General features: G+C 32.0%; 1 protein-coding gene across 6 annotated transcripts in view; it reads right to left on the bottom strand.

The window, feature by feature from the left end:
* Positions 1-1,207: 1,207 nt before the first annotated feature.
* Positions 1,208-17,874, bottom strand: part of LOC125051523 (rho GTPase-activating protein 7) — a 205,243-nt gene continuing 188,576 nt past the window's right edge. For 4 of the 6 annotated variants that reach the window (XM_047651895.1, XM_047651897.1, XM_047651899.1 and 1 more), the window contains 15 exons: positions 15,608-16,214; positions 15,380-15,522; positions 13,881-14,036; positions 13,098-13,207; positions 12,188-12,355; positions 11,733-11,845; positions 10,869-11,121; positions 10,052-10,155; positions 9,441-9,568; positions 8,799-8,958; positions 8,389-8,483; positions 6,216-6,353; positions 4,571-4,711; positions 3,690-3,866; positions 1,208-3,105 (listed from right to left, as the gene is read on the bottom strand). In XM_047651895.1, coding sequence (XP_047507851.1) covers positions 2,991-3,105; positions 3,690-3,866; positions 4,571-4,711; positions 6,216-6,353; positions 8,389-8,483; positions 8,799-8,958; positions 9,441-9,568; positions 10,052-10,155; positions 10,869-11,121; positions 11,733-11,845; positions 12,188-12,355; positions 13,098-13,207; positions 13,881-14,036; positions 15,380-15,522; positions 15,608-16,214 — 2,608 coding nt within the window. In that variant the 3' untranslated portion in view covers positions 1,208-2,990. The remainder of the gene's footprint in view (positions 3,106-3,689; positions 3,867-4,570; positions 4,712-6,215; positions 6,354-8,388; positions 8,484-8,798; positions 8,959-9,440; positions 9,569-10,051; positions 10,156-10,868; positions 11,122-11,732; positions 11,846-12,187; positions 12,356-13,097; positions 13,208-13,880; positions 14,037-15,379; positions 15,523-15,607; positions 16,215-17,874) is intronic. The other 2 variants (XM_047651896.1, XM_047651900.1) reach the window with 1 other exon arrangement.

Raw genomic sequence — 17,874 nt, 5'->3', positions numbered from 1 at the left:
ATTATATGGACCCGTGTTCGTGTTCTCGTACTGTGACCCTTTGGATATGTGCGCAATTAATACTTGCTTATATAGTGACTCTGGGCGTAACTGGCACGTCCACCAGCTATACATCAATAAATGTCTCAGAAGTACAAGGCTGAATCGAATCAAATCAAAATCATTTATTCATAGATATAGGTTAAAAATAATGTACACTCAAAAAAGAAATATATATTAAATGCTTCTAATTTTACATTTAGTCTCAGTTCTCAAATCAAGGGCATAGAACGGAAGAGAAGAACTGGCAATAAACTCTCCGCCACCCTTTTTAATCGCCAAGTTTTTTGTTTAACACAATGGTTCATTTGGTAAAAAATAGAACTAAAGTTTTTAACTTTAAGTATATAATACATATTATTTTAAGTTTACCATAATATTCCCCGAAGGACACGAACAGCTGCAGCTCAGGCTCATTTTACCTACCTCGAAAAGTTGACAAATATTGGGTACTATAACATATTATCGTGAGTTATGTAACCTAACTTTAGTTAAGTTACATTTGTATAAATATTTTAGTTAATAGTAAGAAGCGTTGTGTAAACAAACGTCGCACACTTGAAGCCAATATTGAGCCCTTTAGTTTTTACCACACTCATAAATTGTATTTTAACATTCTCGTTTCTGATAATGTCCAATAACATAAGTGTCATTTAGATTTGTGAACCCATAGATAAACCAAGTTAGTTAGCGTCGCAACTCCACTACCCGTAATTTTATGTTAGTTATAAGCTCATATTTTAAACCATTAAAGTCAGTTGTTACTCGGCTTCAAACAAAAATCGCCACCGAACTTAACTCCTGTTAAGAATTAAAAATTTCGACAAGTAATATCGTATACTTTTTCGTCCTACGTATATGTTATATGTACTATCTTTTTAGTAATGTACCTACTTTGCAACAATTGTACTCTGCGTACACTTGGCGCGTTTTTGACAAAAATTTAACTAGCTCGATAAATTTCGATAACTACACTTTAGGTTTTCCATTTCTATAAAATAAATTCCAATCATGCATACGTAACACTTGGGCTGAAAACTTCATAAGATAACATAGAAAAATCTTTTTTTTATAGATCTTGATTTAATGATTCAATATAATTAACGCAAATTTGAATCACCAAATGTGGTGAGAGGGAGACTCAGGGACTTAATAAAGAAAAGCGCCGTTTGTATTATAATGGTCCATTTAATTCATAGATAATAAAATCACAATGCATTACTTATAGTTATTATTTTACACATATCAATAGGTAGTATGGAGTATTACACATTTTAGTAAAATAAATTATCTTTCTGTTTCTTTTATTCAAAGAAATTACATATTATTCTGCTTATGTGTTATGGTTATAATTTGGCTGGCATTAAGGATTTTAATTTATAGGAAACCTATTTCTATATTTTTCGCATACTTTTAGGCGGGTACCGAGTAGATATTATCTACATTTCTGAGAAAGTTGTAGTCTTAATAGGTTACTTAATAAAGTCCTGTCCGTATATAAGGTAGATATATAAATTGTAAGAGTATGGAATGATCATTTTACTAAGTACCTATTTTTCATTCTTAAAACTCGGAATGATGATGAAGTATGGCAATTTTCTTTCTATGGAGAGATTTAAAGTGCGGTTTTATTTGATATACCTAATTATGTACTAATATATTTAAGTTGCAAAATACAATTAGGGGCACCAAACATTAAATATAATTAAAATTGTGATTCCACAGGTAACTAACAACACATAAATTATTATTTGAGATTACTACATCAAAATATCATTGCATCATATTTACAATTTCTTAAATATAATATTGTGATATTTGGCTTCCATTCCGTGGCTTTTTAAAGAGTGCACCCGATCCCAGTTTATTTTTAAAGATTTTCCATGCAGACGTAGTATTGGATCTTGAAAATAGGGCAAATGAAATGTCATTCTTCAAAAAGCGAACGGCGTCTTAAATAACTACTAAATTTAAAATAGTTTGTGATGTTCACGTTTTTATTACATTGTAAATCTATTTACAATCAGACTTTTTACAATAAAATATCATAAAAGATCAACATATTATACTATTAAAATTCCAAGATTCCAGAAGAGTGCATTTTAATTGATTGATTACAATTTATTTGTTATAATACTATATTTTCCTGAACACAGGCAGGTACGGTGAATAATGTTTCAAACTTTTATATATATAATATTATGACTAGCGATATGTTACGATAACTTTATGGTAAAATATCTTTAACTGAGATTACATCCATCATAGTTAATTTGTGATGTTAAAGTAATATATCTTTACTCTATATTTACATTTTGCACCAAAGGGGAGTAATTTAAAACTAAGTGTCAAATACGCAGTCAGGATTTTTGGTAGGTCCCATTTGGGGTTTAAGATAAAACTTGAATTATTAGAGGTAGGTAAATATTCTAACCTAATAAGTATCTCGACAAAAATATTATGCATTTAATGTATTGCAATTTTTAGATTAATTATAATAGAAATGGGTAACGCTGCGTAATTGTGCGGCGAACTCGAGTCTAAATAGTGCGCAATTTTATTTGTCACTTTGACAATTTACTTTCATAGTAAACATAGAACTTTATCTTATATAGAGGTATATCAATAATTTATTATATTTTAACTACATTTTAACATGAATATAAGAAAACTTGCGTGAATTCCCGAAGTAACATCAATCAGCGGTAATGAGTTAGCGCATTTCACTTAATTACCCATTTCTTTATTAAAATACTATCAATTATAAAGTTTTCCCTATACTTTAACGTTTTCGACGTTTTACAACAGAACTGGCAACACCAAAGGGTGAATAGAATATTGACGTTTGATATACATTATAATATCAACAAACCACAGACAAAATTAGCCTTACCTCAAGGCTTAACTTAAGTTGGTTCCAATATGGACCGTACTTAAGTGGAATGCTTTGATCATACATTAGACTCGGGTCCTTCTGTATTATGCTTGAATGAGGCTCGAATACGAGCTAAGTACAGAGCACAAATATGGCCGTAGCATTTGTTGTACCATTCCGGTGTTCTGCCCCTGGAATTAAAAAAAGTTTAATATTGGGGAAAAAAAATTAATATATATATTAAACATTTTTGCTCTACACTGTTTTTAAAATAACTATTAAATTATCAGAAGAGTCTGAACGGAAAGAGAACTGGCGTAGCGATTATCCAAACTATTATAATTATTTTCGCTACACGTGATTATTGTCGAACTATAATGACGTAACATTGTAGTCAACATAACAAAAAAGTTCATTTAGTTCTGATGCAACCTCAAATCCTACCCGCAATATTATTTTATTGCAAATATTTGTTTATTATTTGATACAATTCTATTAAAAGTACCAAAGTTTTACATAAGCTATGTACCTTTCATATAAGTTCTCCTACCGTCTCCCTTGAATAGTTTACTACTATGTAATATAACAAAAATCTTAGCCACAGCAACGCTTGGCCGGTCTGCTAGTATAATATATATATTTATATAGATATTTTACCAAGTATTAAACTGAAACATGGTTGTTAATTCTAAATTGGTAAATTCGTTTAAATTAATTTTATAGATGCTATACATTACTTTTGAATAAAAATGATAAAATTACAAGGAGTACTTACATAGTATCAACTCTAGCCAAATGCACAAGGCGACTTCGCCCCTTGCCTGCGGGTTGGGCCAAGTACCTCGAGGCCAGGACGACTCCCCTAGAGCCTTCGGTGGGAGCAGCCCCGTGCGCTACAGAGGTCTCTGCCACGGCGCACCATCCGCCGCCGCCACCGCCTTGTTGCCACGATCTAAACAAAATTATTAAGTTTTTGATACAAATTTGAATACATATGTAACATATTATATTTACGCTGTATTTAATCTAGGTTTATATTTTTATTATTGAAGTTATACTTCTTTTGGCGCGATGGAGAAAAATGATGAGAGTGAATTTTTACGATGCGCGCGCACCGTGACCCAAAATTAACAGAATGAAGTTAGTTCTAGGTGGCATGAAAATCGATAATAACTATGTTCAAGTATATTCTAGTATTTTTTTATTTAGAACACGTGTTTCGTAACAGTACAATTAAACAGTGTGAATAAATATTATTTTGGTGTTTTTATTAAATCAATTTCATATACGACGGTGATAGTATTTACTAATAATTAATTATTTATTAGTATATCTATATATATTGAATATTAGTGATAAAACTGTTTTGAGTGTATTTATAGATATATAATTTTTAATTATTGCTTCTGTTGATTCCAACTATGTTGTTCCAAAGAAGTATAACTTCTAACGCGTGTACATAAGTACACACACTCTTTTTTTATTATTAATAAAACAAAATACTAAATCATACTAGTAATAGTATTATTTATTAAAGTTTAATATTTTTTCTAAAATTTTAATTATTTTATTCATATTTATATTTAAATTAATATTTTTTCGTTAACAAGCACCATTCGATACTTTTAATTTAATTATTTTGTATGGGCCTATTACCTCAAAACACAGTAGTCCCTCGGTGGTAAGTTGAAGGTGGAAGCAGTGATGAACTGAAAAATCTCTGCAGTGGGCCCTAACTTCTCAGCGACTCTCCACTTGATCAGTGAATCATCCCAAATATGCCGCTCACGGAGTATTCTATTAATAGGAAATAAAATATAGATAGAGAGATAGATAAAGGTCGTAAATATTACGAAAATTGCGATGAATAATATTTTTTCTACACTTGATCCTAGCATGAAAAAAGAAAAAAAGTTATAGCGAGACATAATTAAAGTAGAACGTATATACTAAGGTATATACTAAAATACTAAGGTGTATATGCCTAACGCTAAGGAATTCTTTACTTTGAACTATAAAACTTTCACCTATATTCACGTTCTACTTTCTTAGAAGATATTACTAGATCTTTTATTTTAAATATTTATTAGCAAACTAGCTTAGCCCCACGGTTAACTCAGTCGTAGTGTGAAGTTATTGCTTATTAAATAAACTTAATAATTTTCTCAATTCGAAATAGTTGTCCCAAAATTAGCGCGTTCAAACAAAGCACAGCTGTATAATACCTACATAAAAATTTAATTTAAACAATTTAATAGACTTTTTAAACATTTAGGGTAGACCGAGGCGAATCGGATCACAGGGCGAATCGGATCAAAATTAGAAATCTGTTGATAATTCAAATATCACAATCACATAGAACGCACTCAACCGGCGTTTTATGTCTCTTCATTTACTGAGCACCTCCCGACATAAGCAGTATTTCGATCGCGCTTGTGGATCAGTGGCAATGCCGATCGTCAGCCACTCGGTTTTTTGTGTGTGTCGCAATTTGGCGCTCATCTAAGGTACGCGTACTTACGATTTCTTTGTGTCATATGACGGATTTGTCTTAAAATTTAACTACATTGGCTTATATTGTTAAGCAAGGTGTTTATATTAAAGAACCAATTAGCTTTTAAGTATAATCTTAGAGGTTAACGTCTAAAATATTTATTTCAAAAGTCCTAATTATGGGGCTAATCGGATCATATCCTTAGGGGCGGATTGGATGATACTTTTAAACTGATTTATTACATGTTTGAGGTTATTGATTCATATTTATTTCATGACCGCCGGAGAATGGTCTCAAGAAAAAATGAAAGAGGCTGTAAATTAAGTCCAGAACAAAGAGTTGACCTTGCGTAAAGCTGCTAAGATTTTTTCAGTACCGTTAACGAGCTTACAGAAAAAAAGGACCATATATATGAGAATTATGTGCCAATAATCAAAATTGATCTTATTATTAGTATATATTTTTACTGATTCCAAAGTTATTTAACACTATACCTTAAAATTTTTTTTATATGTTGTGTACGATCCGATTCACCCCGAAAGTTGGGGCGATTCGGATATTTTCCTTTTTTTAGTTTTTAATAGGTAATTAAGAGAATATATGTATGATTTAAGTTTTCAAATGTTTGTTTCGTAGGTTATTAATACTTCTTACGATTTTATTAATAAAAATAACATTATATAACACTTTAGTATGATTTACTCAACCTCAAAGAAAAAGTGATCCGATTCGCCTCGGTCTACTATACTCAAGCGTCCCTACGTTGGAACATAATAATTGCAATTTATTTGAATAAGTTTAACTTACCTCTGCATAACCTCCTGAGGCGGCGCTTCAACATCGGTAGTGGCCCTCCAGAGTCTCAGCGGATGTCCATCACCCACTTTCTTGCAGCACAGCTCCACGTGAGCCGCAGCCCCCGATACTGACATCCAACCGCGCGTTCTGATAAATACATTAATATCGATATCAAAATTTATTGGAATCCTGATAATTTCAATAGGTTTGTCAAGTATTTATTTTTTAATACGTAAGAGGGTATCAATTATAATTTCTGACAGCATTTGCTGTAGGAATAAGTTGATATGTTCGTGTTGTCAATTACTTTAACGTTAATCAAGCGTTTTTTCTTACAAATGTTATTATTCTATTCGACCAAATTCAATAAATATATACGTAATTTTCTACAAAATACTTTTAGCAATCTATGACTGTTTGTTTTCGTTTTTAAATTGAAATCCGCTGCTCCTAAACTTGAAATTATCATATCTTTTACTATTCTAATAAACTAGAATAATACTTAGTAATCAATTCTTTATTATCTGTAATTAAAGAAATAGAGGGAAAAGGTTTGAGGATAAAATTATTGAGTGCATTTAAAATTCTTATAGATTCACATTTATTTTGTTCTAAAAACACTTTCCTGAAAAACTAGCTACATTATAGTGAGATTAATAATATAATTCTAAACACACACACGTCCATACATTCGTTAAGATGTGTTCGCAAAATATCCTATACTAGGTGCATTTTAACGGCAAATCAATCAATTTGTCTTTACACCAAACAACTAGCCTAAACAGTGTTCACATGACATCTACGAATGAAGATGGTGGAATCTGTTCTTTACGATCATGATCCTAACATTTTCTTTTTTATTACAAAAAAAGGGTGCGTGTACTTATGTACTCGCGTAAGAAGTTATACTTCTTTGGCATTATTAAAAATAGTTTTTGATTGCATGCAAATAATTAATTACAATTAAATAATCAAAGACTGGAAAAGGAATCATTGTAGTCAATAAAGTTCAGTTTACATTTAAAAATTAAATAAATAAATATTTATTCGAATGTTCTTTTTAAATTATGTCCAATGCCGTAGCATCTTCCGTGGGCAACTTCATTCTGTTAATTTTGTGTCACGGTGCGCGCGCATCGTAAAATTTCACTCTCATCAATTTTTCATAACGCGCCTAAAGAAGTATAACTTCAAAAACTAATCTATTGGTTTAAAATTATTAATTTCATTTATCACAATTTTACAATGATACTAAACTATTACGTTTTGTGAAATAAAATTATCATAATTAACGGGTTTTAATTCGATAAGTATAAGTATCGGACCTTCAGAAAATATGTGCTATGGGTACTTTTTATTTGAAGATAGGAGAAATAAGAAAAGAATATATATTAATAGTAAAATGCGTAAAAGAGTAAAGAACAGATTGAAATGAAGATGTAAGATCGATCAACAACCGACTAACATCGAAGTCTCACCTCTTCCCTGACTTCCCACTGACTCTAAAAAAGCACGAAATTAGTTATTACAGGAACTCACTACTAAGGTCTTGAATAAGTTAGATAGAAACACAGTATCGTTCATATGAATTTAAAATAGATTTAAAGAAAATAAACACTTTCTGAATACTCAAAAAAGGCAAATAAACACAATAAGCAGAATACTCAGCAGTACTAGAATTATGTTTATAGTATATTTCACCACGGAATCGTAGATTAAGAGTACAACTGCTTCCTCTAAGCGGACTCTAGTTTTTTTCTAATATTATCTAAAACGAATCTATATTAATTTCGTCCATCAACAGCTCTGTCTACTGTCTAGTGAAACATGTAATTTTTCAATTGAAATTGACAAAATGCATTACGCAAAGTTCCGTTAATTTTGTCAGCTCAGCGATTTAGGATTTTTTAAAGGATCATTTTGCATGTTGTACTCAAATATTAGACAGACACTTGAAAATGAGCAATGAATTGTATTAAGTATATTTTTTTTAATAATTACTATTTAAAATAATGCAATGTTTAAAATGCTTTGTTTTTGGGGGTATTACTAATTTATAATAACAGTCGATGTACGACCATAATGTTAGTAAATAAATAACATAGTTAACTATTATACTCGGTATAATACGAAACATTTTTAAGCTATGGTTAACATTGTTGAGAATGAGAGATTAACGTACTTTTCTTTGGCTTCTTTTAATAGCGCCTTAATACAGGCTTGCTGAAAACCTTTCCAGTCTTGATTGAAATCTGCACCTAACTCTTCTAAGGCGACCTGAAAGAAAAAATTCAGGATTCGAAAATGGTAACAAATAAAAAAAATAATAAAAAGATATATTTATAAAATTTGTGGCAGACTCGTATTGAATCATATCTCGGGTCGCAATCTAATCTTAAACTTGGTCATATTTGCAACTTCCCATACAAAAATACACATCAGAAACTAGTGACCATGCAGGCTGTGAAGAGTTTGAAACATAGGCACAACAAATCATTGTACTAGTTAATAAACCTTTGAAAGAGTATCTCGTATAATCCTTTCAGAGAAGATGCCTAGATTCAACAAATTGTATTATGAATAATAACATACTGGTACGCTTTCCTCAAAGTAGTTGAACTTGCACCTAGCAAGCATATCGGCAGGTGCTAGGAACAGCTGCTGATGCTTCTGTATGAGGAGCAGCAGACAGGCGTGAGCTGCTCTGCTCTCGCTAATCTGACGTTGATCTGCTACACTCTCTATTATCATCCTAGAAAAAAAAACTAAAAGCTATAAAACAGTTACGAGTTCTTGATTTTGGGTTATCCATAAGTTTACAATAATTCTAAAAAAATTAAGATTACGAAATTTCAAATTTAAATTAGAATCATGTAAATTACATCTTATTTTGATACTACCCTCATTTTTTTTATGTAATAGGAGGCAAACGGGCAGGAGGCTCACCTGATGTTAAGTGATACCGCCGCCATATGGACACTCACAATGCCAGAAGGCTTGCAAGTGCGTTGCCGGCCTTTCAATAATTGGTACGCTCTTTTGTTTTTTTTTTCCTCATACTTTACAAACAAAAAATACACACAAATAGTACAATTTTATTTTCATGAAATATCGGAGTTTAGCTTTAGTAAAATCAATCATCTATATTAACATCTTTATAAACAGCAAAGTAAATTTTCCTGTCTAGTTTAAGCTAAGTCTCATGGCGCAGAAAACTATTATTTCTTGTCTCACCTGTTCGAGTTGCCTTCTTTGGTGCTGCCAGTGTGAGGAATAGTATGATGTAGCCGTAAAAGAGTTGGCGCAAAACACACAGCAAGATTTGATGCTGTCATTTGGTTAACTGCGGAATGTTCTGCCACCTGAAAAAAAAATCCATTTAAATACACATTTAACAGAATTAATTACGTTAATTATATTTATAGATTAAAAATTAGCAACACTGAAGGGGAAGAGAGTTGGATAACAGTAATTTCAACGTTTTGTGTATATTTCATACACATAAAAATATCTATGTTTTGCTTGATTACCTAGATTATACGTCTACCCACATTTTTGTTGCTGTTTTTTTTATATACGTACATCTGTGCGCTCTGATTAATATTAGTTTTACATATTGTTTATCAGTAAGTGAATTAAGTATGCAATTCTTATGAGAAATAAAGTTATTCTTAAACCGAAAATTTTGACCTAATAACGTCTAACTCCCAAATATTAAATTCATAATATAAACTAATACTCTACAATGTATTTTTTATATTTAAGTTTTGTGCAAAACCTAAACTTGATTTTTTAGACAGGGTGTCTGTAGTTATTTACTTTATTTATAAAAAAAATTGAAATACCTCAGCCAAAAATATAAGTAATGATTGTAGCGCTTCGAGATGTTCCTCGGGTAACAAAAGCAACGCGCATTGTACTGCGTCAGGCCTTAACGGTTCTGGAACATCTGTAAAAGCAGGTCAAACGCATATAAAGAATCTTAATTATATCGTCAAATTAAAAATAAATTACTTAAGATTGTTTACGGAATTGGTTTTTTAATGCGATAGCTGGTATGCTTTAGTTATTATGACGTAATACATTATTGAAGAAATAATTATAAAGGTTGCTTGAGACATGACTTTTTGCGTATTAGGCGCGGGTTTTAACCCCAAGAATTGTCGCCCTGAAAATACCTGTGTAGTTACCAAAGACAACCAAAAGTAGTACTGTAGAGTTGCAGATATATATCTATATAGATATATACTAGCTGACCTCGCAAACGTCGTTTTGCCATGTATTTCTAGGAAACATTTTTTAGTTTAATAAAAATAACTATCTACTATAATAAAAAATAGGGGTTGATCGTAGAGGGTTACCCCTCTACTAAATTAAGGAAATTAAGGGTTGCATGTATTTTGGTATGCTGTATCATAAAAAAAAATTGGGGTGCGACCGGCCTCAACATTTAGGGGGATGACAAATAAATGTTGTCCGATTCTCAGACTTATTGAATATCAATAAAAAATTCATAAAAATAGGTCGAGACGTTTTGGAGGAGTATGGTAACGAACATAGTAACACGAGAATTTTATATATTAGACAACATTATGATTCTACTGTTTTTTTTAAAATTATTTATGGAATTAATTAAGCTACTAATAAGAAACATAAACTCACGTTGAAATATAGCGATGAAGGTTTCACTCAATTTATTAGTTAATAGGGCGTCAGGCAACTCTCTGAAGTACTGTTTGACCATATCTGCCACGTCATGCGCTTGCGCACCTTCGAAGTTTAGGCTGGAATGTGTTGGGTCTGTGGTGTTCATGTTCTCTATGGCAAAAGCCGCGTTAGCTGAACCGGCGGTCTCTACCATCGTTCTGAGTTTCGCTATTCGGGACTTCACTCCCGCCTTCCGAAATATACCCATCTGAAACATATTGAAATTTAATAAACCTATTCATAAATATTTTTACAAATGTATTTTCTTTTAAATTCATAAAGACAACAAATAAATATTTGTTTCAGACAAAAAGAATCAATAATTCGGAATGATATTTTTATTCGTAAAAATAGTAGTATTTTTTTACTACTACATTATACCGATATGTTTTTAGTGTACCATTTTTATATTTTTATAAATATAATATATACTAACTATACTCTTTTAAAAATATATGTATCTAATCTAAACTGGAATTTTTTATACATTAAATTCCTTAAATTTGTATACTATAAAGTCTTGATGACATTTCTCATTTAATTTTTCCTTGATTTGGTTAGTAACTTCCGTCAGTGGTGTAAAATACCGAGTAAAGTCGATTTTACTCTTAATTTACTATACATACGTAATTCAGTACAGCAAAACGGATCAATGGCGCCAAAATATACCACTAACATTATTCCACAGATAAGGGTAAATTTAAAATTCCAATAGAGTGCTCTCCAGTATCACTTTATTTAGTACAAATGTTTCGTTTTTATAGTAAAGTTTGGAAATCGAATATATTTATTTCTCATATAGTAAAATAGTGAATTTACCTGATCCATAGCATTGTGTTTTAACCAATTAAGGGCACACTGAATCGGCTTTGGTAGACAATGCCCGGTCCTCTGCAGTGACACGGTAAGAGGGACTCCGAATACTGTTTTGTCTGAAATTATACAGAAACTCATAGATATAAATAATTGATTATTATAAAATAGAAGCGTAACCTTTTTATACCCAAAAGTAAGCCGAAAATAAACCACAGATACTTTCATCTTTATGAAATTAAAAGCAAAAAACACTTCTATTTTTGAAATAAATAGCACCTACGAAATTCTATTTTTAAACTTCATCATTATAGAAACCACAGAGATATTTACATAATAACTTCGCTTTCCCGTTTTCATGCGTAGTCGTATGAATTATAATTTTGCACCCAACTTAGAATTAAAAACATTTTGTATTTATATATGCAACAGGAAACAAATATGGGTTTCTTAAATTATACCTTTGTAGTCCGGTGTCTTAATCTTCCTAATTAGCTTGGGTAGTTCCCAATTCCACCCGGACTTGTGGGAAGGACAGTACCGTTCCATACATGCTGTCAGACGTAGCAAAGCGAGTTTCCGTAATATGTGCAACTGGCCGCAGGATAGAGATGACATAGGTCTTGATACTGAAAATATTGTAGATGAAGATCATCCATTCTTTTATTGGATTTCAAAATTATATTGTTACTACATAGTTTGTCCCACAGTTCTGTCACTGGCACATTATTTTAAAATTTGAACATGATTTTATAAAAACAATATTGCATTCTATTTTTGAATGTTTGACTATTGTTTTAAAACAAAAAAAGTGAAGATGAAGTGGTCATTGAAAGAAAAGCGAATAGCTGTTATTGCGTTGCACCGCTGTGGGCACTCGCCGAGTACCATTTTCAAGTTGCTCAAAAATTTGAATAAAACGCTTAGGTTTGTGTACCGTACTATTTACATTTATGACAGAACTTTGGGACCGACTACGTAATTTTGCTGTAATACACTGAGCTAGTAATGCCACGTGAAGTTTTGCCTCCATGGCTTGGTTGTTAATGTACATGATAGTCATGATAGTATAGTAGGTTTAACCATACACGTTTCGGGTTATACGCGCAGAAGGTAGCTACGTGTTTCTTAGTGTTTGCCTAAAAAATATCAAAGTAACCGAAACAACACCTCATAATACAATGTCTAAGTATCGAAAAAGGTCGAATAAGGTATATTAGACACTCTTAAAACAATTATAAGTGATCAAGCCACAAGATCTCATTGATTCTGAAACGTGGTTATTAAATCAAATTCTTCATATCAATCTTTGACTAAAGCTATTAGCGAATACGTATTAACGATAGCTTTATCGTTTTAATCATTACTTACAATAGGCCTCAGGGTTTTTCTGATTTGGTGCCGGCTGCAGCGTGTTGTTCGCTTTCGGTCCACCGTTGAGCGTATTCGTTCTAAATGAATACCACCTTTGTATATTGTTTCTGAAAAGAAAGATTTACTATTAATAAATGCCCATGGTCGATGGAAGAGAGAGAAGAGAGTTTGTGGAGTTATAATGCGTTTGACTAAATATGTATATTGTCTTGTTATGTTAACAAAATCTTTAAGTAAAAAGGTTTGATAACTGTAGAACAGGTAACAAGATATTTTTAAACAAATGTAAAAACTCTTCATATAAATTAGTTTTTTTTTATTTTTTTTTTATTGGACAATTCACACCAATTGACCTAGTCCCATGCTAAGCTGGAGAAGCTTGTGTTATGGGTACTAGGCAACGGATGTACATACATATTATGGATAGATAGACATATAAACACATATTTAAACACCCAAGACCTAAGCACAACACCAAATGCTCATCACATCGATATTTGTCTCAGCCGGGGATCGAACCCCGGGACCCATGGATCCGCAGTCAGGGGTACTAACCACTAGACCAATGAGCCGTAAAACTGTTTGAAATTGAACAAAACATATTACATTACAGTTTCAGATGAATATTATAACCAATTCCTTAAAGTCTATGGTCTGCTGGTTTAATTTTAATATTTAAATTTTATCTATTTAGATACCGACATACTACATATATCAATATTTAACTACAGACTTAACATATATATACTAAAACTGAACTGCAAATGTAAAATAGCTTACTTTTTGGATTTCATTTCGATGCTGTCATCGTCATCATCCTGGTCGCCATCTTGTGACCTGGATCCTGCTGAGTTGGGGCTGCTGTCCATCTCTGAACTTCTTGATGCTGACTTGTCCCTTTTCAAACTTCTATCGCGAAATCTGTACGTGGAAAAACTGTTAAAATTTAGTTAGACAAAATATTAAATAAAATAAAAATTATTCATAAATGCCTAATATGACTTGTATTTGTTATATACTTTAATGGATTTTTTTAACTGTGAATATAGTTAATAAAATATATTAGAGTGATTATTATTTAGCGATAAGTTATAAAGCGATGATTTGTCGTGGTTACTAATATTGATGGGACTTAGTTGTTAGATAAGCGTGTACATTGTACGTTACAGATAATTTTTGGAAAACTAGTTCAGAAACTTAAATTGGTAAAATATCAACATTTCTTAGCAATATATAGTTCTAACTCTCTATTATAAACACAAAAAGGTAATTTGAATTAGTGCAAAATCTTCAGCAAATTTCTAGTTCCTCTAAATCAAAGAGGTAGAAAACGTGCAACAATATAAAATAGACTTCACGGTACAATTTGAGTTCGTTGCTCCAGAAACAGAAAAACGCACATTAGTTGCGCAGTCGCACATTAACATACGAATACACCATTGTCCAATGTCCATTACACGCAGTAATTGTGTCTGCTTGGGACAATTAGTTGTAGGCTAATCGTTTCCTTTCAAAATGTTTTAGGAATTTATTTTACAATAAAACTGGTTTTATTGATACGTTTACTGTAATTTTTTTGGCGAAAATTATCGCGTATTATTTTAATTAATGCGTCGTACCGTGGTAGTCTTGAAAGAAACTGCCTATAGCAGCAAGGCTGCCCATTTGCCTATCCTTTGTCTACATTTATTTTATTTTTAGTGTTATTGTGGTGTTTGTGTTTAATTATTATTATTATTTTGACGCGTTACACACCGATATCGCGCGTGAAGTTCATAATTTGAAACGTGAAATGGCTTTTCGTAGCGAATTTTCTACAAACTTTGAAACCATCTTTGAGGATTTAATTGAAACTCAAGAACTTTACGAACAGTGAACAATGTCACGAGCCCAGTTTTCTTCCGACACTAAGTATTTGTACGGTTTGTTTAAACTCGAAAGTTTCCACAAACTCATCAAAAATTAACCGCTTGCTATTGTTAGCTAACGGTGTCGAAGTTGGCTACTTTGTAAAAACGTAATGAGAAAGCTTTATTGTACTGTGGGAGTAATACCTCTATAATTACTAAAAGTCAAAGCGATATTTGTCGGGATATCGGTTTATGTCTGATTAAGACATGAAAACTCTACAAAAAAGTACCGTAAAGTTTGAAGAAATCACATCACTATACATTATGACGGGAAACGGTGGACTTAATTATTAATCGATGTTTACACTCTAAAATTTAGGAATATCAAATAAATATAAGTAATACAGACCAATGACAGATCTTACTTACTTTTGGCCATCTTTTCCTAAATTCAGCGAACTTGTTCTGATCGCTTGCCGTCGGTGTGGTGTGTGTCCTGGTGACTTTTGAACTTCCCGCAGAATTTCTGGATCGGGCTTTAAGTCCATTGGTGATGATGGTTCTACGTATACCTGAAATTTATAATTAGGTCAATTGCCGTACAGTTTGATCAGTTAAAACCTTATAAACTTTACATTGTTGAGTCCAGACACTTACCTCTGTTGTATGATGCGTATTTTGATCCTTATAATAATTATGCCTCCAGCTGGCCGGTTGACATTCAGAATCACTCAATGCACTCGAATCATCACCCTTCAACCCTCTGTGGAATATCCTTTTTGCTCTACCTAATTTTGACTTAGAACTTTTATTGCTAGATCCCATACTGCCATCTGACGCGTAACTTGAGCTATCGTCTCCGAACGGTGTATGTAAAATAAAGGATTGTTCAAGAGGAGCTATTGGCGAAGGCGGCATGATAGTCATAGGAGAAGGGGGTTGGGTTCTTATTGCTGGTGCATGTAACGGTGAACTATGGAAGTCAGGGAATGGAAAGGCTGACGGAGTCGTCGGTGTCATATCTATGTAGTTTAGTTCTGGATATTTGTCTTGAGCATCTAAGAAATGCGGCGACGATACAATCACTTCTGTCCTGTTCTGGCGTTTTCTTCTTCTCGTCTTTAGAGATTCGACTCGTCGAAGTAAGGCTTTCGCCCCGTCCCGCAACCTTTCTGAGCCCGTCCGCCGGAATCTTGTGCCTGTATCATCCTCATCTTCTTTATCGCTTGGTAACTGTATATGTGTTTGACCAGGGACTGTTAATCTGAAAAAATATAAACATTTTGAGGAACATTACAACATAGATTTGATAAAAAAGTTTGAATGGGAAATAGGACTAGTGCGTCTATTTTATTACATTAAATTTTCTTTTCTTTATGCAAATAGACGACACATGTGGTATGTTTTGGGTCTGAGACATGCCAGTTTCCTCACAATGTGTTGTTTTCTTTACTAACCGAGCAAATGTTAATTTCTCACATAGGAATAAAAATTCCCAATCTCCAAAAAGCTAGAGTTCGGACAAACGACCAAACTAACAAGACAAGAGTCATCAGATTTCTTTAGAGACTAAATATGAGTTTAAAAGTTTAAGCAGGACATTCTACAATATTAAAATAAGAAGTGAATTTTAAAACAAAAGTTTTTAAACCAAGTCGAGATAAGAACGAAGTGCTTAAAGCCAAGAATTCAAGATTGTTTTAACAAAAACTTTAATCTAATGTTTTCTCACAAAGGCGGGGTCAGATATATTAATTGCCTTTTTTAAAGAACAAAAGCTAAACTATAAAGAGCAAAGAGATATCACTTGTCTTTGCTAAATTTAAGAAATTCATAAAGATTACCTATATATTTACTATAGTAATACGTTTTATTGCCTTCTTAATTATATTCGTTAATAATAGCCAAAACATCCACGTGTATCAAGTTGTCAATAAGGCTAGATACTAATCGATATGATACATATTTGGTGGAAGTCAAAACAATATTCGTATTTCAAAGACGTAACGAAGCTAAAATTATCATGTCATCCAAATGAATTGAAGGTTTTCATCTCACGTTTAATCTTTTAATCCTAGCGTTGTCAAACAGCGAAAATTATTAAAAAGGACTCCAAAAACTCGTTAACCATATATTCCACAATAGTTTTTATAAAATGTGAATTTTATCGATTTATGTAGGATGGATGGGAGTTTAAAACGAACATTTTTTGTTATAGCAGCCTAAAGACAAAATATGCAATGATATTTCTAGGAAACAATGTCCTTCGAATATTTGTGAACATTTTTTATACAGCTCTCTTTTGGCAACCCTAATATCATGTGAACTGTGTTGAAAGGTAGCAATTAGTAACAATTTATAAGGCAAACGACGTTTGCTGTTAAATGCAATATTCAAAATTTCGTCTGGAGAAAGCCAGATTAAATTATGCTAAATTAGATTGAATTAATTTGTTGTATGAGATAATTTAATTAAACCGTTGATGAATGTCGAATGTCTATTTATAACATTTTGGGAATATAATTAATTCTAATATTTTATCTTAGTAAAGATGCTCGTATTTCTTTTGTTTCAACAATGATATTAGATAGAGTTTAGAGTTTTGTTGAAATAGGATTTTTTTTTAAAATTAATAACCAAGATTTGAGGTATTATATTTAAAAGAAGATATTCTACTTCTAAAAATAAGGGGTGAGCATAGTCCTTAAAGGATAAACTCCCACTCGAACGAATCCGCAGTCAATAATTAGTATCATAATAAAATGATAGTGTATCGAATAAGATTATAGTTTAATTATAAGCTAATTTTACTAAACATTTCAACAGAAAAATTAAAAACGCACAAGGCCGTTTCAAATAAAGAGGACAATAACCTAGAAATCTTTACGCTACTTAAGAAATTCTTTGGAGTACCTTGCCGTGGT

Source organism: Pieris napi, chromosome 8, assembly GCF_905475465.1.
Source record: "Pieris napi chromosome 8, ilPieNapi1.2, whole genome shotgun sequence".
Classification (NCBI taxonomy): domain Eukaryota; kingdom Metazoa; phylum Arthropoda; class Insecta; order Lepidoptera; family Pieridae; genus Pieris; species Pieris napi.
Note: the sequence above shows the minus strand (reverse complement) of the source record. Positions and strands in the feature narration are given on the sequence as shown.